The 24,856-nt window shown below is 23.9% G+C and overlaps 1 protein-coding gene across 1 annotated transcript in view; it reads right to left on the bottom strand.

Moving 5' to 3' along the window:
* LOC124925186 (MADS-box protein AGL42-like) overlaps positions 1–1,546 on the bottom strand; it is a 30,630-nt gene extending 29,084 nt beyond the window's left edge. The window contains exon 1 of the mRNA XM_047465156.1: positions 1,318–1,546. Within this exon, the coding sequence (XP_047321112.1) occupies positions 1,318–1,499 (182 nt within the window). The 5' untranslated portion in view covers positions 1,500–1,546. The remainder of the gene's footprint in view (positions 1–1,317) is intronic.
* Between the last annotated feature and the right edge of the window lie 23,310 nt (positions 1,547–24,856).

Raw genomic sequence — 24,856 nt, 5'->3', positions numbered from 1 at the left:
CACAATCAAATAGTAATTCTCTGATCACCAAACATATCAAAATTTGCAAAAAAAATAAAATAAATGTAAATGATGGTAAAGATCAGGATGACTTTACAACCAACTCAACACCAAGTAATTGTCCCTAGTATAATTTTATACTTTGTCAAATATTTTTGTAAATTGAGAAAGTTTTCATTTCGATTTAGGGAAGCATATCAAGGCAGTGCTCTTTTTGTGAAAAAGGAAAATTAAAATAATGATCAGTTAAGTTAAGTTAATCTAATTACGTACAAAATATTAAACATCGACATTAAAATGTAATGCACTACTCAGTGAATTGAGATTGAAATTGTGAAAATAATCAATTAACTTAGACATTAATTAAAATGTTACACAATAATCAAGTTTTAGTAATCTACTCCCTCTCATATTCTCATGGTTCACTTGTAATATATTGTTGAGAAGTGAAAGATACTAATTTCAATATTGTTAATTATTTATGAACTCATTTTTATGAGCATCTCTCACACAATTCATTTATTAAATATTATTAGATTTCAAAGTTCAAACACTTTGACCTCATTAGGATTGATTATTATAATAAACAAGAGGAAAAATAAATAATGATTGGGATCATTTTAAAATTGTGATAATATTTTTGGTAAAATTACTTAAAGATATTAATATATAATAATAAAATAATAAATAATAATTAAAAAAAATGTATTTTTAGTATTTATGTGATTGATGAGAAGGAAAGTTGTTTAAATAAATTAGGTTATTTAAATAATCCAAACCAAACCATGCTTATAGATTTTACTATTTAGAAATTCCAAAACAAATTCTAATTAAATTAATTGTAATACTCAAACTCATAAGATACATAAGATTTAAGCATTAATAATTTTGAAATTTCAACCACCTTGCAGACTTGCAGTCGATTCAAGTTTTGGATTACAATTTACAGATAACCCATAATCAATTAATTAAAGCCTGTAATGTTTAGATGTTTACTCTGGTTGATTTATAATTAAGAATCTGATCATCATCATCCTCAGACAAGTCTGAACAGTTTATCTTAAAAATGTCAGTTTGTCTGAGCAGTGTTTATTCTTAAAACAAAATAAATAAATAAATAAAAATATCTCTCATGTACTAAAGAGACTGTTCATGTTTAACTATCGGATCTATATAATCTATTCAAAACAAGTCATGTATGCGTTTATGTCAAATAAGGTATTAAAATAAATAAGTAATCATATTTTGCAGCAAAATTAAACTGATTTTAGAGAGAATCTAATTAAGCTTCAGATCTAATGATGATAAACAACATACTTGGAGCTTGAGAAGTCGTAGAGTTTCCCTTTCTGGGAGAAGATTATAAGAGCGATATCGGCATCACAGAGAACGGAAAGTTCATAAGCCTTCTTAAGTATGCCGTTTCGCCGCTTTGTAAAGGTCACCTGTCTGTTCGTTACATTTTCTATCCTCTTCATCTGCACTTTCCCCCTCACCATCTCTCACTCTCTCTCTTCCTGAAAGAAAAAAAAAAAACCTAATTTGTCAAATATGAGCTCACACAATGGCCAAAAGCTTGATATGCTGTTATACACAAAGATGCATATTTCTGGAAGTAAGATTGAAATACTTACAGAAAAAGCTACAATCTTTTTCTAGGGTATGTATATATATTCATAGAAAGAGAAAGAGAAAGAATTAGTGGGTATGTGATTATGGTTTGTATACACGAAGAGGGGAAAGAAACAAGTAGTGGGTGTCTTCATTAAACTTTATTCCTTATCGTTGTAACCCTTAATCTCTCTTTTCTTTATATCCGTCGTTTTCAATTTGTGGCAAGAGTTAGTTGTCCAGCCATAAAAAAGGAAACAAACTAGAGGGACTACTTGTAGTTTGTTTTATGTTAGGATTTTTTTGGGTTTTATCTCAGTAAAATATTTGTTTGATTTATTCTTTTAAAAAAAAAAATCTGCTTCAAATTATTGATGATTTTGAAGAAATTTTTTCTTTTGTTTTTGGTTGAAGGATTAAAATGTATTAATATATATATAATATAAAATAATAATATTTTAAATATTTTAGTTAATGAATTAAGTGATGTAATTAATAAAAGTACGAATGATTTTATGTTTTTTGAATTAAGTTATTTAAATATTTCAAACTGAACTAGTCCTATTTTTAACAGTTTAATGACAATTTTACCCTTTAATAGATGAGATGAAAAGATGGAAAGAAAATATTTTGTATAATGAGTGATTAAATAAATGAAGTAAATAAAAGAAAAATATTAGATTTGAAATAAATTCCTTACAAAAACCAATGTGAATAAGTTTGGGGAATTTAGAGGGGAAAATTATATATGTTTTTATAAAAATAGGGCAGCATTTTTTTTAGGTGTGGAACCTGGATAATATATGATTTTAGTAATAATTATAACTCAAAAGAAAATTGTTGTAAATCATCGTTTGTAAGATTATCTCTAACTCACAAATCCATTCACAAACCCAAAGTACAGTAAATGTCACTTCAAACAGTAATTTATCTTCAACCAAAAAACTCATTTCTAAACTCAAAAGAATATTTCTTATACTAACTTTTTAACCTTATTAATATTATCTATATATTTATCAACTTTACCTATTTTATTTAATTTTTTTTTATTTATTTAATAAAATTAAAATTAATTATATATTAATAATTCATACACAAAAAAATAATACATTTTAAAATTATAAATTTATAATTTATAAAATTTAAGTTATAAAATATAATATAAAAATATAAAATAAATTATATATAGAAAAATTAAATATATAAAATTAATATATATCAATAGTATTTCTTACATTAAACATCAGGTAAAATAAATGCAAATTACTGTAAACGCATTCCCATTTTCTCTGTGAATTTGTCACTAACTAGAGGAGTTAGTTTTTGGATAGCAAGAAAACGGTTGCAAAAAAGCTATTAGTCACGGATGAAACTCAATATTTGAGTTTTACACCGATGTATTGTTAGTCATTTTCTGCTCCAAACGGACGAAGCTTCAAAATAAGAATATTCTCTTTCTAAAAAAACGCATAAATGAGTAGTTTATGTTCATTCCTGCAAAGTTTTTTATAAATTTGTAAATGAGCCCTTTAAATATATAAATTATTTAATTTAAATATTAAACTTGTTTGTATAAATTATTTGAAATATTTTATTTTGGTCTTTTAATTTTTAATTTTTAATTTTAAAATAAAAGTTATAATATTTTTTAAATGCATAATTAAATCATTAAATTGTATTATATTTGAGATTTTATTTTTTATTTTTACGTTATATTTTATAACTTAAATTTTAATATAATATGTTTGTTTATATAAATATATTATTGAATTATTTGGTTGTATATGAATTATTGACTTATAATTAATTTTATCTTAATTTTATTAAAAAGAATGAAAAAAGATTAGAGTTAAATATATAATGTTGATAAATATATAGATAATATTAATAGAATTAAAAAGTTAGTGTAAGAAAAGAATATTCTAATAATATTTTTTTGAGTTTGAAAATGAGTTTTTAAGTTGGAAATGAATTAGTATTTGATATGACCGTTTAAAAATAAGTTTGTGGGTTGGAGATACTCTCAAATAAAGAAAATGGTCATTTTGAGTTTGGGTTTGAGAGTAAATTGAAGGGAGAACGCAAAATGGATTTAAGGATGGATTGGAGATGGTATAAAGTTTAAGCCAATTTGGAAAAGCTAGTTAATGGGACGTTTGATTTGGCTTCACATGATAATTAAACAGACATGTTTTATATCTTATCAATTAGAAAGTAGAAATCTTTGGACCAGTAAAAAGAAGTTTTTACTATTTTAAAATGAAAACAAGTGATTATTATTCAAAATGAAATTAAGTTTGTTCGTTGTTAATTAATTCAAGTTAATTTGGAATTTGTTGTATTAATCAAAATCCCATCAAGGCATCAACAAATATTTTTATCTAGTTAAACCAATTATCAATTAATAGATTAAATTCTTTTATTTATTGTAATTTTGTAAAAAAATTGAGAAAATATATTTTCAAATAATCACTTCGTTCTATTTTCAAATAATCACTTCATTCTATTTTCAAAAATATATTTTCAAATAATCACTTCATTCTATTTTCAAAAATATATTTTCAAATAGACTTGATGGGATTAAGAACTTGATTTGAATAATTAAGAACTTGTTTGATTTTGATTTTTTTTAGAGATTTTTTGGAATGTACATAATTTATTAGTTTCCTCTCTTTATGACATTACTATTATTTTAACAATTAAATAATTTATTTTATTAATTAAAATAATAAAATATTTTTATTCTATTTTTATTTTTATTAAATCTGAATTTTAAATTAAAACATATACTGTAGTAATTAAATCATTTTAAAAAGCAAAAATATTTTTTTTATCAAAAAGGTTTTGAACAAAATTCCAGAAAAAAAAGGATCAAACAAGCTCTAAGTGTATTTTAAAATAATCTTATATGATGTATCATGTATATATTGAAATTTTGGTAAATAACACAATAAGGAAGGTATATATTTATATTAAAACTTATTTTTTTTATTATAATATATATATATATATATATATATATATATATATATATATATATATGGTGGATTGTTTAATAATATAATTGATAAATAGGTATTTGATTGGATAGTAAATTAATTAAACTAATATCAAATTATAAATCGCAGTAAACAAAAGTTAAGTAATAATAATCCATTAAATATTAAAAAAAAATACTATATAACCCAAACATTAAAGTCATAAGGAAAAAGTCAAGTATTATAAATGTCAATATTGATAGATTTTTTTGTACTCCTTCATTAATTTATATAGGTTCGAAAATTTTCATTTGAATTTAGTTCTTAGAAAATCAAAAATAAAAGTTATAATAAACACTTTAGTCTAAATGTGTAATTATAATGTAGTTGAGCTACTTAAATAAATGTTAGTATTAAATTGTGAATTCATTTTAAGTAATATAAGAAAATTTTAAAATTTATGTTTATTAAGTTAATCATTCAAATTACTTGAATTGATATAGAAAATTATTATAATTTTTTTTTGTGTGTGAAAACTCGAACACATGATCATTCGTTTACACTTTATTTCTTACCTGTTAGTTTTCACAATTGATTAGAAATACGAAAAATGAGATAAAAATGAGGATTTTGATTGTTATGAATAAGGTTACAATATTTTCCACAAAATAAGAATATTAACATTGTGCTAATGTATAAATAAATAAAAATGGAAAAAGGTACATGTGGGGTTTGAGGACCACATCATCATAGGACTGTGACGAGACAAATGGCTAATGAAAATTAGACAACTCATCACATCTTTAATTGTGAGGGACCTAATGAAGCACCCAATCAGGAGAGACGTACCTTGTCACATGTCCATTCAGGTTTTAATTAACAATATTAATCATCACATCATCTAATAAATACCATCGTATCATTAATTAGCTAGCTAATCACGACTCGATTAATCCTAAGTCCGGTTCTTTTTGGATTTTTTAAAAACTAAATAAAAATTATTTTTTAATCAATTAATTCTCAATAATTATATCACTTATTTTATTAACTAAAATACTAAAATATTTTTTATTTTATTTATATATATTAATACCTTTTAAATTTTTTTATAAAAAATAATCACCACCTTCTCAAAATTATTACCGATCATTATTTTTTTCTCCTTCTAAATTAAAAAAAAAAAAAAAAACCAATCCTAAATCCTAACCAAACCTAAGTAATATTTCAAAACTACTATTTATCACCCTCACATTCATATCATATATGAAATAACATTCCTTCACAACAACAACAACAACAAAAACACTAAATTCAAAAACCAATGCCCTATAAATGGATTTACCTTTTATCGCTATGCTTCCCAAAAACTTTTTCAGCCTACTCAGTTATCAGAATGAGTGGTTTCATTTCAGATCCTTTTTTCAAGCATTTTAAAATAAATATATATAATAGGTAATAAAATAAACATGTTTAAGAAAACATCAAATAAAAATGTCTCTCATATAATATAGATATAAATATTTTATTATTTAATATATTACTATAACCTGATACATTTTATATACTATTATAATAATTAATTGTTTTATATGAAATAGAAAATAAAGTTAGAAACAATAATTATTGTAAAAAAAAAAGAAAATTAATAAATAAATAAAAATTAGTGTAAGATAAATGTAAATATTGTAAGGTTAAACACATAATCTAAAAAAAATGATCAGTTTTAACGGCATAATATATATAATATTTTTTTGATAATAAATTAATTAATATTATTGTAATACATTATACTATATTTTTTTCTTTCTTACAACGATGAGTTTCAGGGTGAGTAATCCCCGCGGAATAAACACATATATCACAAACACACTTAACAAATTAATCAAGTGAGCGGAACTTGTCACTTGAAGAACTCGAACTCAAGACTTCAGACGGTGCATATTCATAATTTGTTGCAGCTAGGCTAGTTTGTTGCAGCTAGGCTAGAATAGGGGATTGATTATACTAGATTTAATTATACTCTCTTTGACCATCTCTAATCTAAACACTCATCCTCTAACTCAAATGTAGCCAGTGTCTAATCAAATAAATAATCTCTAACCCAAAAACGTATTTTCAAATTCAAAAGAATATTCATGAATATTTTTTTACACTAACTTTTTTCAATTTTTCAATACTAACTTTAAAAAATGAATCCAATTTTTTTTTTAAAAAACACGCAATTAGAGAAAATTATAATAAAATCAATTATAAATCAATAATTTATACAAATAAAAACATAAATTAAACATTATTAAATAAACGCAAATTACACTACTCGAGTAAGAAAATTACATAAAATAAATATTATTAAAAAACAGGTTATATCATTAAATAAAAAATTAAACATATAAATAAATTAAACACATACAAAAGTTATATACAAAATTAACAGATAGTTAAAACTTAGAAGGCCAATTTAAATAAAAAGAAATGGGTTTGTAAACTTTAAACGCATATTTGGGTTCTATTGGGAGAGTTTGATCATGAAAAAGTATAAGTTTATGTCTTAAACAATAAAACTAAAACAAAACCTTAGTCCATTTCTTTTATCAAAGGTAGAAGTGATATTTAAATTGCCGATTAGAGGATGGGAAACTTACATTTTTTTATTAATATATCACATCGTGTGGTTATAAAATTAATTGGATTAATAGGTCACAACACCACCAGTAGAAAAAGAGGTATTAGTAAGGGCGAAAACCGTTACTAAAAGCATCGAACGCCGTTATTGAAACATAATTGTAACGGTAAATAAAACCGTTACCAATCGTTACTAAAAATTACGTTACAGAAACTTCACAGGTATCAATAACGGCGTTCGAAAACTTAACTCCATATTACTCTAACTTCATGTAAAGAGGTATTTGTAAAGATTGTGTATTCTCCATTCTAACTTAACTCCATATTACTCTAATTTTATTTAAAGATTATGGGTTAATTATTTAAAAAAATATTGATTATGATGATTTTGAGTATGTGATGACTTTTTCGATAAAAAAAATTAAACGTTATTAATATATAATTATCACTAAAATGGAATGTAAAATATCTAGATGAAAAAGTAAAATAATAAAAATGGGCGACTAATCCTCTTTAAAAGTGCGTTGTCATTTATGCCTAAATATATGATGTTTTTATTAATTCTTCCAAAGAGCGTGGCGGTGAAAATGGAAAAAATAATGTGTAAATTTTTATGGAAGTCTTCTAACTCGTCATTTTGTCATCTACTTAATTAGTTGGGATAAGGTTAAATGTTTTAAAGATTAAGGATGTTTGAATATTTAAGATCTTATTTTCATTAATAAGACACTTCTTTCAAAATGGTGTAGTAAATTTGCAACGTGCTGAATAGTTTTTAGCATTTGGTCAGATGTAAGTTTGGTCATAATTGGTCTAGTTAGTTCACCAAAATATCTAATTATCCAATGGGGTGTAACAATTGGAGGAGAGTTTATTCTATGTAAAAAAGTTTTTGCGAGCATTCTAGATTCATTGTGGGGATGGTTGTTCGATTAATTTTTGAGACGATATTTGGTGTAGTGTGAAAAATCTAGCTACGACGTATTTTGAGCTTATTTCCATTGATATATGTAGAAATGACACAATTAATGACATGTTTGAACCTCGATCTAGTGGTTTCACCAATCATATTAAATATAGAAGGAGATTAAACATTATAGTGAATTCATCCCATAATAGAGTTTTATTTTTGGTAAAACGCAAACAAGTATCTCCGATTGAACAAAACGTTAGGTGTTGGCAAAACATGTATAGTTTTCATATGAGACATTGCTACAAGTTGTTCGCTAAAATGATTTCATATAATTTTTGTTTAGAGAAACTTTGGGATTCAAAAATTACATACAAGATATCGTTCTTTGAATGTAGAGTTATTCACGGTAGAATTCTTACAGATAATATGTGCATAAAAAATGTTGTATTATGGTTAGTTGTATGTGTCACGAGGGGATTGAATTGATAATTCACTTACTTTTGTATTATCGATAGATGATTAGTATATGGAGCCTTTTGTGAAGTATTATTGTGATTCATTGAGTGATGTATGAGTCTTTGGATAGTATTCGAAAATTTTGAATTGATGCGGCTGATATAACGACCTACATACAATCCTAATTATTTTTTGGTGAATTATCTAGTTTGAGAAAAATTGTCGAACTTTCAATGATCGTAGTCGTCTGATACATATCATTCATATTGATATTATTATGTCGCTTTCTGAGATTCGTTCCGGAAGGTTAGTAGAGTTTGTTGGGGGAGTTAATCGTTATTCTAAAGGGACTTACGATCTCGATAAATTGTTGATTTTTTTTCTTGTCATGTTTTGTCGTTGTGTGTTTAAACAATTTTTATCATTTTTAATATACATGAGTTTTTTAAAAATATATATATATATTTTTAATATAAAAAGTATTATAGTATTTTAATTAATGATCGCAATAATATAATGAAAAATTAGTAAAATTATATTTGATCGATTATATTGAAATTACAACCAAACAAATATATAATATCATTTGCAATTAAAAATGGTGTTAGTAGATGTCTATAATAAATATTTTTGGTTCATTTTGTACCTATTATCATATCTAATTAATGGTTATTGAAATTCGATGCATTGGACATGTGAACACGATCTCTAAGTACATTTATTGTAAAAAAAATAAATTTGTACATTCAATATAAATAGCATCTTTGCTTTTGCGGGGAATCTTCAATCTCTTACAAAAAAATAAAAAATGTCGCAGCTTTTGAAAGAAAGTTTGGTGCTTTCAATAAAGAATTAAAGCCCCAAAATGAGTTAGATTTTATTATATAATAGCACACTTCTTAAAAAAAATTTAAGTTGGTAATGGTAGAGATTATCGTTTTTATCAAAAATCATATGTAATAAAAAAAATTTTAATATTAAAATTTGGACTATTGAAATAGTTTTCATTATAAAATAAAATAATTATTCAATTATAAAATTTAATGTGTGAGTCTCAAAATAAATAAAGTTCTCAGGTAAAAAAAATTGAATATTAATGTATTATGTTTATGATACATAAATAAATTATATATTTTGTGATATTCTTATTTTTTAAATTAAATTAGAATGGTAAAATTTAAATATTTTATCTCATATTGATAAATGTCAAGTATTATAAATGTCAATATTGATATATTATTTTATACTTCTCAATTAATATATGAGTTGTTAATAGTTTCGAAAATTTTCACTTGAATTTAGTGCTTAGAAAATCGAGAATAAAATTTACAATAAACACTTTAATCTAAATGTCTAATTATAATATAGTAATTGAGCTACTCAAATAAATGTTAGTATTGATTTGTGAATTCATTTTAAGTAATATAAAGAGATTTTAAAAATTATGTTTATCTAAGTTAATTCATATTGAATTGATATAGAAAATTATTATAATCTTTTTTGTTTTAAATAGTATAAGTGTGAAAACTCAAACTGGTACTTGCCTATTAGTCTTCAAAATTTATTAGAAATACTTGTATTAGGAAAAATCAATTAGATCATTGCTGACATATTAGACTCAAACTTGTTTGGTTGTGGTTATTTAAATACTTTAAAAAATCAAAAATTATTTCATTCTCTTTTTATTTATCAAATCACTTAATTTATTAACCAAAAATATTAAAATACTCTTTGTTTAAAATTATTATTTTTTTATTTTATTTATATATATTAATATTTTTTAAGTCTTTATATATATATATATATATATATATATATATATATATATATGGAAAAAAGCTCACTTAGACGTATGTACTTGTACAACTAGCTCATTTAGACGTATGTACTAATAAAAGATCATTTAAACATATGTACTATCAAAAATGGGCTCAATTAGCCTCTTTTACTAACCATGGTTAACTTTTATATATATATTTATTAATTAAATATTAATATATTTTCTCTCTCCTTCTTTTTCATTAATTAAACCAGATAATTTATTTTATTCTTAATTTTTTTTATTATTTTAATATTAATTTCTCTTTTATATGTTATCTTCCATTTTTATTAGTTTTTATTTCTCATATTGCTTAAATTCTCATTTTCGAAAAATATTTAACAACTTATTTATAAATTTTATGTTTTACTGTAATATTTTATTGAATAATTTTTTCTTATTTAATTTAATATAAACAAAAATAAAATTAATAATTTTTTGTTTAATTTTATTCACGACTTATAGTAGTAAGTGCATTGTTTTGTCTAATATTTGATTATTACTCTTTTGGGTTTGATGAATGAGTTTTTATTATTATCCAATTTTTAATTAATTTATTTTTGTGTTGAAGAATTTTTATTGTTGAAAGAATTTTCATTATTGAAAGGATTTTCATTGTTATATTCAATCATTGAAACCAAACAATTTTAAATAATTAATAATCTATGTGAATATAAATATAAGAAAGAAGAAAAAATATAAAGTTAAAATAATTAATGATGAATACTCATATATATATATATATATATTAAATAAAATTAAAATAATCAATAATAAATGTTCATATAGAAATAATAAAAAAAATAATAAAAAAATAGAGGGTTCATTTATTAGTAATAAATGAAAAGGAATTTATTAGTAATAAATGAAAAGGAATGAGAGAGAAAATATATTAATATTTAATTATTAAATATATAAATTAAACAATAAAAATTAATCATGGTTTACTAAAAGAGGCTAAATGAGCCAATTTTTGATAGTACGTACGTTTAAATGACCTTTTATTAGTACATACGTCTAAGTGAGCTAGTTGTACAAGTACATACGTCTAAGTGAGCTTTTTTCCTATATATATATATATATATATATAATTTTCACCATTTCAAAATCATCATTTTTTTATTTCTCAAAGTTATTAAAGATTAAAGTTTTTTTTGTATTAAAAATCTTATTTAATAAAAAAAAAGTAAGTTTTTTTAATTTTTAATGTTAAAATTTGAACTATATAAATAGTTTCTATTGTGAAATAAAATAAGAATTCAATAACAAAATTAAATGCTTGAGTCTAAAAAATTAAATAAGTTTTGACGTTAAAAAGTAGTATAATATATTATGTTTATGATATAAATAAATCATATATTTTGTGATAGTCTTATTTTTTTAAATTAAATTACTTAAATTAGAATGGTAAAATTTAAACATTTTATCTCAAAAAATCTTTAAAAAATATTATTTGCTATTAGTTTTTCATTAATCCAAAGTTCCATTTGTATCTTAAATTATTTTTTCAAAATGCATCTAATTGGTCTGAAAAATAAATAAATATGTTTGGTTTTTAATTGGTAAAAATGCATAAATTGAAATATTTATTTTGATATAAATTTCAATCACTAACCTGTTTTTTGATGATAACAATTGGAGAACTATATTGTCTTGTCCTTCAATTCATCTAGATTAATTTTAACTTTTTTCACCTTCAATCGTTACTAAAAATTATTATTTTTATTTTATTGTTAAAAAAAACTTACAATAATAATAATCAAACTACAGTACAAATATTCACATTGTTATCTAAATTTCAAATTGAGTTATAAGAATATGTTTTTATTTAAATAGGCCCAATTTCAATCAGATATACTTAGTTGTAACATTCTTTTTGAAAAACTTTCAACATAAATATTATAATAAAATATTTAAATCAAATTAATCAAAATTCTAAGATTTTATAGACAAAGTGACTGATATGCATGCTAAGCCAATTTCAATGTATCAATATATATGCACATTCACTAATTAGTTATCTTTTGAATTTAATATTAAATTACTCAAACATTTTGCTAACATGTTTTAAGTTAGTGTTTGCATATCATTCATTTTTCCTTACAACTAATAAAATGCACATCTTTAAACCTTAAAAAATTATCTTAACAAAAACTGTATATGTATGATGAGTTGTTTAAACTTGAAACTCTCACACCCCCTCATTATTTGTGTACTAGAAATGAACTAATAGATCAATATAACTTGTAAATGAGATTTATTATTTATATATATATATAAAAAATTATATAGAGAAATGAACTAATAAAATGCACATCTTTAAACCTTACAAATTATTGCATATTCTTTAAACTTGAACTTTCACACCCTCATCATTTGTGTCCTAGAAATGAACTAATATATCAATGAGATCAATATATCTTGTAAATAGGATTTTTTATTTATATAAAAAAAAGTAAACAAAAAAATTATATAGAGAAATTAACTAATTTATTGTATTTTTTATTTTTTTATTATCAAATTTTAAGTTAATTACAGCATTTACACATATATTAAATATTACTACAACATAAATAAAAGTTATTTTTATCAAATTTTTAAAAAATAATCTTTTTAAATTTTCTAAAATGATTAATGAGTTAATGTTAAAAGATAATTATTAATTTTAAAATTAAATTCATAAATTATAATATATATATATATATATATATTTAATATTAATTTCTTTATTATTTTATTATACTGTTTTCAATTCTTTTTTATATATAGATATATGAAGTCATGTTTCGATTTTAATAAATTTATTAATTAACTATATATTTTATAATATATTAAAAAATATTTGATAATAATAGTTATTATTTTTTTAAATAATTTTAATGATTTTAAAAATATTTTTAGTCTTGAAGAATGTATAAAAACAATAATATATGTTTTTAGGCTTAATAAAATTAAATCGAAATCGTATTTGAATTCGAATTGATTTAAAATTCGATTATAAATAAAAAATATAACATGAATTCAAAATTAGACGAAATATTGAACAACTTGATATATTCAAAATTATTTTTTCGTTTTTATGTTTTTAGGCTTTTACATTTTGATTTGAATTTACGTGAAAGTAATATTATATAATTTTACGTTGGACCCACATCTACTTGGTAGCAAATGGGCATAAAATATTGTTATTTCTTTTGTATCATGAAGAACCCGGCCCAGAGTTTCTCAACATTAATAACGTTGGAGTTGGATTGGACTCATCAGAAGATAAGTCTGTGACCTCTTTTCTTAGTATTTACAAAGAAATTATTTTATTTTTAAATTGAATTCAAATTAGGGTGAGGGTTTCGGTTCGGTCAATTTATTAACAGAGATGCACGTTCAATACGTTACGACATCGATTTACTAAATTTTAAATCGTCGGTTGATCGGTTCAGTTTGAACGATTATAAAATCGTTTGGGTTGGTTTAATCGGTGGCCTGATAATTGACAAATTAATTTGTTCAAATATATTAAATATATATCAATAACAATCGATACATATTTCTTTTTTTTTCACTTTTGTTAAGTTTTGTTTTATATTAAATGTTATTTATAAAATTCTCATTAATCTACACATATATTTAATTTTAGATGTGAAATTAAATTTAAACTGAATATTTTTATGTTAAAATGCTTGGAATAATAAATGAAATCTCATTGGACATAATGATTCATGATAAACATGTTAGGATGTTCTATTTTGATAGTGATCGCTTGTAATTGAAGCCCATCTAGTCAACTTTGTCCTATAAAAGTTTTAGTTCTGTTTAGGTTTTTATTGAATCAATTTTTTAATTAATTCTCAACAATTAGTTACTTATTTCATTAATCAAAATACTAAAATACCTTATATTTTAAAATATTATTTATTATTTTATTTATATATATCAATATCTTTTAAGTCTTCTTACTAAAAATAATATCAGCTCGTCAAAATTATCACCGATCATTATTTTTTTCTCTTTCTAAATTTTTTAAAAAACTTCAATCTGAACGAGGACTAAGTTCTACTTCACCCAATTTTCATTTTAGTGTTTTTCTGTTATATAAATTTTTATTTCCTGAAAATGAATTATGAGTCTCCACTTATTATTAATTTGTTTTTGTTTATTATCATAACAATATTTTACTACAGTCCATTTTTGTTTTATTTTGGTTAGTTTTTGTTTTGTCAGTATTTTTAATTTTATTTACGTACGGGAATTTATTTATACGCTTATCTTTCTTATTTTATTTATGAAATAAAGAAAAAATATATAGGCAGTAGGTTTAAAGTCCTTGTCAATTAAAAAATATTAATAGATACATCTAATTAAATTTGAAATATCAGCTTCTAATCTATCTTCTTTTAAATTGTTTTTTATATTTATTTTTGTTCGAAATTATTTATTATACATTTATTTTTGTTTAAATTTATACATTAAATATTTAAAATATTATAAGACAGTTAATTTATTTATGTTGAAAATATGCATCATTTGGGCAAAAACTTGATAAATTTATTTTTTATTTTTCTAAATTTGGGCAAAAACTTTCATATTCTTCAAATATGACTTTTTAACACTATTTTCAAACGACGACGTATTTATTATGTTTCATTTTCAGACAACGATATCGTAGATTGAGGCTAAGACTAAATTACTATTATTTGTCTTCTCCATATTGAGATATTACGTGTTTGTGTTGTGCCCTACAAATAATTTATAAACAATAAAGAATATTAATGTTAGAAAAGGATAAAACTGTCTATAGTTATATAGATGATATGACAGTGATTACAAAATATGAAATATGATATCATAATACAAAATGCGTAATAGTTTGAATCGATTGACTATACATTATTGACACCAAAAGTCCAACTCCCCTTAGGGTGAGCAAACGGGTAAACCCAACCCGTATTACCCAACCCATATTCAACCCAAATTAAATTTACCCAACCCATAATTCAACCCATATTATTTACTAATTTGGATTGGGTATGGGTTGGGTAACCCAATTTATTTTATTTTCATTTTTTTATTTAACATGTATTTGACTCATTTAACACATTTTTATTCGTTTAACACGTTTTTGACATTTTTAATACGTTTTCCACACTTTTAACACGTTTAACACATTTTGACACGTTTAATATATTTTTCATGTTTTTGGCATGTTTAACACGTTTTTAACACGTTTAACATGTTTGATACATTTTTGACACGTTTGACACGTTTTTGACACATTTTTGGCACGTTTAACACGTTTTAACACGTTTAACATATTTTTCACATTTTGACACGTTTTTCACGTTTTTGACACGTTTTGACACGTTTAACGCGTTTTCCACATTTTTAACATGTTTTGACACGTTTAACACGTTTTCGACACGTTTAATACGATTTTCACATTATTGACATGTTTCACACGTTTTCACGTTTTTTGCTCGTTTAACACGTTTTGACACATATTCCACGTTTTTGACACGTTTAATACGTTTTCCTCGTTTTTGGAACATTTTGATACGTTTAACACATTTTTGACACGTTTAACATATTTTTCACATTTTAGACACGTTTAATATGTTTTCACACGTTTAATGTCAAACGTGTGAAAAACATATTAAACGTGTCAAAATTGCCAAAAACGTGTTAAACGTGACAAAAACGTGTTAAAACTTATCAAAACGTGTTAAAGTGCAAAAAAATATGTTAAACATGTCAAAAATATGTTAAATGTGTAAAACGTGTTATAATTTTAAAAACGTGTTAAACGTGCCAAAAACGTGATAAACGTGTTAAACATGTTAAACATGTTACAAACGTATTAAACATGTTACAAACATGTTAAACGTGTTAAGAATGTGAAAAACGTGAAAAACATGTTAAACATGTCAAAAACGTATTAAACGTACCAAAATGTGAAAAACGTGTTAATGTGTGAAATACGTGTCAAATATGTCAAAAACATGTTTAACATGCCAAAAACGTGAAAAACATATTATATGTGTGAAACACGTGTTAAATGTGTGAAAAACGTGTTAAAATGTTAAAAACGTGTTAAACGTGCCAAAAACGTAAAAACCGTGTTAAACTTATCAAAACGTGTTAACGTGTTAGTTATGTTAAAAACGTGTTAAACGTTTAAAAAATGTAAAAAAACGTGTTTATTTGTCAAAAACGCGTTAAACGTATTAAACATGTCAAAAACGTGTTAAACGTGACAAAAACGTGTTATTAGTATGAAAACGTGTTAAACATGTCAAAAACATATTAAACGTGCCAAAAACATAAAAACGTGTTAAACGTGTGAAAAACATGTTTTAAGTGTGAAAACGTGATAAATATATTAAAAACGTGCTAAACGTGTGAAAAACGTGTTAAACATATCAAAAATGTGTTAAAATGTCAAAAACATAAAAATCGTGTTAAACTTATCAAAAACGTGTTAAATATGTTTAAAACGTGTTAAACATGCCAAAAACGTGAAAATCGTGTAAAACTTATCAAAAACGTGTTAACGTGTTAAATATGTTAAAAACGTGTTAAGCGTGCCAAAAACGTAAAAAGTGTGTTAAACTTGTCAAAAACGTGTTAAACGTATTCAACATGTCAAAAACGTGTTCAACGTGACAAAAACGTGAAAAACGTGTTATTGGTGTGAAAATGTATTAAACATGTCAAAAACGTGAAAACGTGTTAAACGTGTCAAAAACGTGAAAACGTGTCAAAAATGTGAAAACGTGTGAAAAACGTGTTAAACGTATGAAAAACGTGTTAAACGTGTGAAAAACGTGTTAAACGTGTGAAAAACGTGTTAAACGTGTGAAAAACATGTTATAAGTGAAACGTGTTAGAAATATTAAAAACGTGTTAGATGTGTACAAAACGTGTTAAACGTATGAAAAATATGTTAAACGTGTTCGACTTAAAGTTGGAAGATGATTAGTTTATATTTGATTAATAATAGAGAATTAAACTAAATTTATATAATTTGGGTAATTTGGGTAACCCTAACCCAACCCAAATTAAACTCAACCCATACTCAACTCAACCAATACTCAACCGAACCCATATTAACCAACCCAAATTAATATTTGGGTTTGGGTTAGGGTTGGGTTTGGGTAAACCCATATTATGCTCACCCCTAGGTGTGTTTGGTAACTCTGGAATTGACATTGAAAGGTTAATTCCAATTCTTTAGTTTGGTAAAAACTTTAATATTAAGAATTGAAATTGAATTAGAATTGCAATGAAATTTAATATAGTGTAATTTTATAGTTCTCAGTTTCATTTTTTTAGGTCAGAATTTAATTTCAATTTTTTTTTATTTTTTCAAACAAAATAATTTATTATTGTAAGATTTAAAACACGATTAAAGTTTTTAATCGATAATATTTTTTTTGTAATTTCGGAGGTTGAAATATGTAACCAATTTTTTTTAGTTTAGTAAGTTAATATTTTAAACTTTTATATATATATATATTTTATATTGAATTTAGAAAGTTAAAATTTTGAATCGATATTTTTATTTTTAATTATATATGAAGTTATCATGTTGAACCGATATTTTTTCAATGAAAATCGAAACTTGAAAAAATTTATTGACTCTTGAGCTATTCTAATTGGTTGTGTCAAACCAACATTTTAATAAAATATATAATGTATATTAAAATTATTTTTATTATATTATTTTTTATAAACATAGGAATTGAGATTGAATTACAATTATATAGTTTTCTAAAACATAATAATTGAAATGTAATTCAATACCAATTCTCATAGAATTGAAATTGAGATTCCAATTTCAATTTCAATTCTAATTTCAATGCCACTCATCCAAACATATCCTTATTATTAGTGATTTTTAAATGTAATTTAATTTAAATATAAAATGAGTTTATTAATCAAAATAAGTTATAATCTAAATCTAAGAAACACAACCTAAGTTTAAGAAAGTTAAAATTCGATAATTATTGAATAAGAAAGGTTAATACTTGGAGTTAGGTTTTCATATGGTATTTTCCTGTCAATTAAAAAAAAGTAACTGTGTAACTGATTTGGAATAAAATACAATGAAATATTAATAGAATTCAACAGTAAAACAGTTTAGTTATATCCCTAATTTTTTTTAAAAAAATTTATTATTGATGAGTGATAGAGAAGGGAATTTGGGAGAGGAATTGAAGTGTCAATATATAAACTGGAAAAATGATAAAGGTTGAAATGAGAGAAGAAATAAAAAAATTATTATTTTTTTAACAAATCAAATTGTTACATAATTCTCTCTCCTAAATTCTCTCTTTAAATCATTAATCTTTATTATTACATTGAAAGATTTAACTATTCTCCTATTTTTATATAAACACAATTATAATCAACAAATAAAACAAAATTTGCATGGTGATAAAGTAAATAAATAAATTTTTAGGTTAAAATAAAATTTTACAATTTAGGATAAAATAATTTTTTAATTAATTTGTTGTCTATTCATGATTTCAAGTGTGTTATAAGTTATCTTATCAAATGTTTGTGCTTTCATCTTCTCTTCTCCGAAAATATATAGTTTTCTATATATATATATATACTTTTAAAAGATTCGAGTTTGTATATCCTAAAATCGGTCCGAATCAGATTGTATTTACTGGCTCTACAAATTTGTTTTTTATTTGTTCGAGAATTACCACCTAATTTTCAAAGAATTTCTTAATTGTTCCAAAACAACTAGAAAGAGATTCTTTAACCATAAATTTTTGTTCAGATGTAGATACCTATTCAGAAATTTTCGTAACTCAATTTACACTAACATGGTAATTTAAAACTTATTGTAAGTATATTTCTAAGGTTGAAACCTAATTATAACCTACCATTAGGGTCATGCCTATTCTGATCATAAACATGTGTCTAGGTCAATTCTAGTCGTACCTACAGTGTTGATCGATTGATAGGTCCAAAAATCGACTAGTGAGAACAAAATTTGTTTTGATGCTAGAGTTTTCTTCCAATCCTACTTGTAGGTCGACTACTCTAAAATGGTCTAACTAGATCGATTTTTCGACTTTTAAGAGTCGGGAAAATAGCCCACGCGTCAATCATAAATAGACAATTTCTACTCCGAAACAATTAACCTTTTAAAAAAATGCACCCTAACCATATATAACTAATTTCTCACCTATGCTCCTAAGTTTCCAACCTAAATTTATCTAATTACTCCCGATCTATTCCTATGTGCATGCTTCTATGTCATACTTATAAGCAACAAAATAACAATATACATCAATAGAAAAAAATATCTGAATGACAAGTCGAAAAGAGAGGCAAAAATTTGAAAGAATTAAAAAAAAATGGAGAACATATTATTATTTAGTGAGATTTTATTCTAGGAGGGTAAATATTTTAATTTTGATTGAATATAACAAAAAGTTAGACATTGTTTGGATTGAGGTTATTTGAAAATTTTAGAGAGAATAAAATAAATGTTGGGTAATAATTTTAAGTAGGTGGTGATTATTTTTGATAAAAAACTTAAAAAATATTGATATATATAAATAAAATAAAAAATAATAATTTAAAATTTAAAATATTTTAATATTTTGGAAAAGTGAAGTGATATTTAATTTTGTTTGAATTTCCTGTCCTACCCACCTTTCAAACAATTTTTCCCAAACTACTCACCTTTTCATTCACATTCCCAAACTACCCACCTTTCTCTCTCTAAATCATTAATCAACTCATTAATTAACTCACTCTCTATCTTAACCCACTAATTAACTCCCTCTCTCTCTAAACCCATTAATTAACTCCTCTATCTCTTTCAACTATTAATTAATATCCTCACTTTTAAACTATTAATTAATTCAATTAAAATATATTATATAAATATTAAAATAAAATAACACTTATATTTTATTTTTATTTAAATCTATAAATATAATATATATAGTTCAAATTAAATACACTAAATTAAATAATTAAATAGCTATTATAAATTAAAATAAAATAGAATACATTACCTAAACGTGATTAATATTACATAAAAATTAAAATACATTACATGACAATAAAATACATAACATAAACATTACAATAAAATAAAATACATAATAAATATTAATCACGTTCAATATACAATAAAATGCATATTTTATCTTTATAATTCAATTTTATGATATCTACTCCATTTTCCACAAGAGCAAAAACCTCTATATAAATCCACATTATGTTTCTACCACCCTTCCAATATCCATTTATGGTTCTGTATTGTGTAGTAACGATTTCGAAGACTCCTCTTTGTTCATTGTATGGAATAATCTTGTGTGATGATGTTTTTTTCTCAAAAGTTTCAAATAATTCTCTTGACCTTTAACAATAAGTTTGACCATTTTGAAGGTCATTTGCAGTTTCAAATATATAAAAAAATTGAATTATAAAGATAAAATATGCATTTTATTGTCTATTGAACGTGATTAATATTTATTATGTATTTTATTTTATTGTAATGTTTATGTTATGTATTTTATTTTAATGTTTATGTAATATATTTTATTTCAAGTTTTCGTTTATGTAATGTATTCTATTTTATTTTAATTTATAATAGCTATTTAAATTATTTAATTTAGTGTATTTAATTTGAACTATATATATTATATTTATAGATTTAAATAAAAATAAAACATATGTGTTATTTTATTTTAATATTTATATAATATATTTCAATTGAATTAATTAATAGTTTAAAAGTGAGGATATTAATTAATAATTGAAAGAGAGAGGAATTAATTAATGTGTTTAGAGAGAGAGAGAGTTAATTAGTAGGTTAAGATAAAGAGTGAGTTAATTAATGAATTGATTAATGATTTAGAAAGAGAAAGGTGGGTAGTTTGGGAATGTATATGAAAAGGTGGGTAGTTTGGAAAAAATTGTTTGAAAGATGGGTAGGACAGAAAATGGTTCGATTACAAGATTGCTAAAACAATAAAATCCGACCAGTTCTTAAAATTTTGACACGTGTTAGAAGTTAAGACGGTTCCCACAGAACCAGCTTCTGTCCAACGAACGCGTGTAGAAGTGCCAACCTGGACTAGACATCCAATTAAAGCAAAAGGTAGGTCCCACCAAGGTGCCGTCGCTAGACCAGGTGGTGGGTCCCACATAGTGGAGGAAATGATCGTCTACAACTACGTTGTAACAAGCACTTTTTAAAAATATAAATAGGAAAATATATCAAAAATTAAATTGTGAATATTTTTATTTTAAAAGTGTGAAACACTCCCATATCTAAATAATATTGTGTTACATAATATTTAGTATGATAGGAAAATTTAGAAGAAAAAAAAGTCCAAAATATAAAAATATTTAGAGCTCACGTTTTATTTTACTAAAAATCATAAATTATATATATATAATATTTTTACAATCATTTAATCATTAATTTATTTTTCAAAATACTAAAATTATTTTTTATATAAAATTTAAAATTTTATATAAAAAACACTTTATAGTACTTCAATCAATTAAAAATTCATGTCTTACTTTTAATCTAAACATATTTTTTCTTGAAAAAAACCCAATAAAATCAACAATAGCCTAATATTAAACAAGCATTTAGAGAAAACAAATGTAGACCCAAAATACTATATTAATTTAAAATAGGTTAGTCTCTAAATATAGCAAAACACTAAACAAAGAATCAATCAATAATATTAACTTCTTTTTTGTGGAAGATTGAGACTTGAAATGGTTTGTTATTTTCATATTTAATCACTAATATATTAACTTTTTTTGAAAGATATTGAGAATGATTTATTATTTCATATATATATTTTTTTATAATCACAATCTATCTTTGGAGAACTAGCAGTCTAGGACACGTTTGATCATCCATTTTTTTTTTGTTTATATTATTACTTTTTTGGAAAAAAATATATTTAATAAAAAAAGAGTTATTTGAGACTTGTTTAAGATAAATTATTAATGTTTTTTATATTTAAATTTTAAATTTAATAAAAGAAAATAATAATATTTTAACATTTTAATTAGTAAATTAAGGCATTGAATAGTTATAAATTAGAATGATGATAATGTGATTGAAAAATATTTTTAATAAATTTAAATTAGGTTAACTCATATAGTCTTGATTTATTTTAGAAGGCATTAAGTTGATTTTTTACTAACTTTATAAATCAATAGAAAAAACTACAGATGATCATGAAACCACCACCTCCTAAAGGTTATCAAACAATAATAATATTGACAAGTCTTTTTATTTTCCTCTATTTATTGTACTTGTTCATATATTTATTAACTTTTCAACCAAATTAGTGGTGTTGACTTGAGGTAAAAAAAAAAAAAAAAGTTGAATGTCAAACAATGATGATATCACCAAGAAAAAAAAAATTATAAAAACATGAACGGTTGAAGGTTGAAGTGATGGTGGTTCTAATTAATTTTTTTAATTGAAAAATGAAATTGGGCCCGCCGTAGACGACGATGTTGAAGCTACCGTTAACGGACAGTACTGCTATTGCCGGGATAGTTCCAGTTCCCGTGGCCTCGATTATGGCAGGCTCTGACTTTTCGAACAACCAACGGATTGTTTCACCGTTGGATTTATGACCAAGTTCCCTTGTCAAGTAGAATAATATCCATAGATTATGGAAATAATCTTTATATTAGGCATATAAAATAATATCATAGATTATGGAAATAATCTTTATATTAGAAATATAAAATATTATCGTTATTATATTATTAGTTTTCTTATTAATTTTTTATAATGTATATATATTCATCTCCTTGATCTTTACATTAGGGAAATATCCAATATATATACATTATAAAAGATTAATAAGAAAACTAATAATATAATAACTATATTATTTTATATTCCTAATATAAAGATTATTTCCATAATCTATGATATTATTTTATATGCTTAACATAAAGATTATTTCCATAATCTATAAAATATTCTCGAAACACAGGGAGCCCAAATTCGCTGTCCAGGTCCTTCGACTTTTGTGTGCCTGTCTTTAGAAGCTTTCTTTGCCGGCAAAAGACCTACCGGAATCAGGCCAGCAAGTCAGAGCCAGCTCTTCCTTTAACAGAGGGACAATATCGGACTTCGGATGAGCCTCCTTCCGTGGTGGGTCCGGCAGCAAGAGATCAGATGAGAAAATCTTCATTGTAGTATTATCTCTATGACGACATCCGGCCTGCCTTTGGTTGTGAATGGACGCCCAGGGGCGAAGCCAGGATTTGAAACTTATCCGGGCTAATTTTTTTATTAAAAAAATCTATCCGGGTTAGTTTTATAGTTTGCTGTCACCAATGCCTTTTAGCGACGGAAAATAACCAATAACGACGGTAATTTACCGTCATTATTGATAAAAATACATAAGGCTCCCCGGGCTACCGCCCGGGCCAGCTTGCACTTGGCTCCGCCCCTGTGGACGCCATCAAAACTGTAACCCAGAAAAGATTCAGAGCGAGCGTATACTGTTTGTAATGGTTGACTAGAGTTTCTTCATTAATGTCATTGTAATTTGGAAGAACTATATATAAAAAAACAAAAGAGAAGAAGAGACAAACCCTACACAAGAAGAAACATTGTTGGTAGGGATATTTAAATAATCAAATCCACTTAAATATTTTTTTCACTCCTATTTTCATTAATCACATCCCCAATTCATTGCCAAAAATACTAAAATACCATTTATTTTAAATTATTATTTATTATTTTATTATTATATATCAATACCCTTTAAATAATTTTATCAAAAATATTCTAATCAAAATCATCGCTAATCATTCTTTTCTAAGTTTATTACAATAACCTAAATCCGACTAACTGGTGTGTTAAAAAAAAAAAAAAAATTCTAGATCAACGGCTGCCAACGTTCAACAGTTTCTTGTGGGTCCCATCGTCCTATGATGACACGTTGTGGAACCTCCACTTTTAATGTTATTTGGTCAACCTTGTATAATAAATAAAAATCTATCTAAGATTACAATTACAATTATAATTATTATTATTTTTGGTTATAATATATATAAAATATACTTATTTAATCCCTTGTAGGTAAGAGTAAATTTAGATCTAACTAATCATACATAAAATGAAGAGACAATAATATTGCCCATATTTGAAATCTTGATGGAATTGGGATCCATCTAGATTTTTATAATAAATAAATAAATAATGGTTTTCAAACTTGATGATATTTGTCTCCATATCATATTTTTAAGAAAATAAATTATAATAATATTCTAAATAGAACCAATAATAATACAATTCACACAGCTATTATACTAACTAACCACATAAACATAACACTGGGCTTGATGATGGAATTTATAAAACATAGGAAACAAAACTAGGAAAATATAATTACTCTTTTCTATTATTATTTAAAATTAAAATCTTACAGGCCC

The sequence above is a fragment of the Impatiens glandulifera genome, chromosome 2 (assembly GCF_907164915.1).
Source record: "Impatiens glandulifera chromosome 2, dImpGla2.1, whole genome shotgun sequence".
Taxonomy (NCBI): domain Eukaryota; kingdom Viridiplantae; phylum Streptophyta; class Magnoliopsida; order Ericales; family Balsaminaceae; genus Impatiens; species Impatiens glandulifera.
The sequence above is the reverse complement of the archived record's forward strand: the minus strand, read 5'-3'. Positions and strand labels throughout refer to the sequence as shown.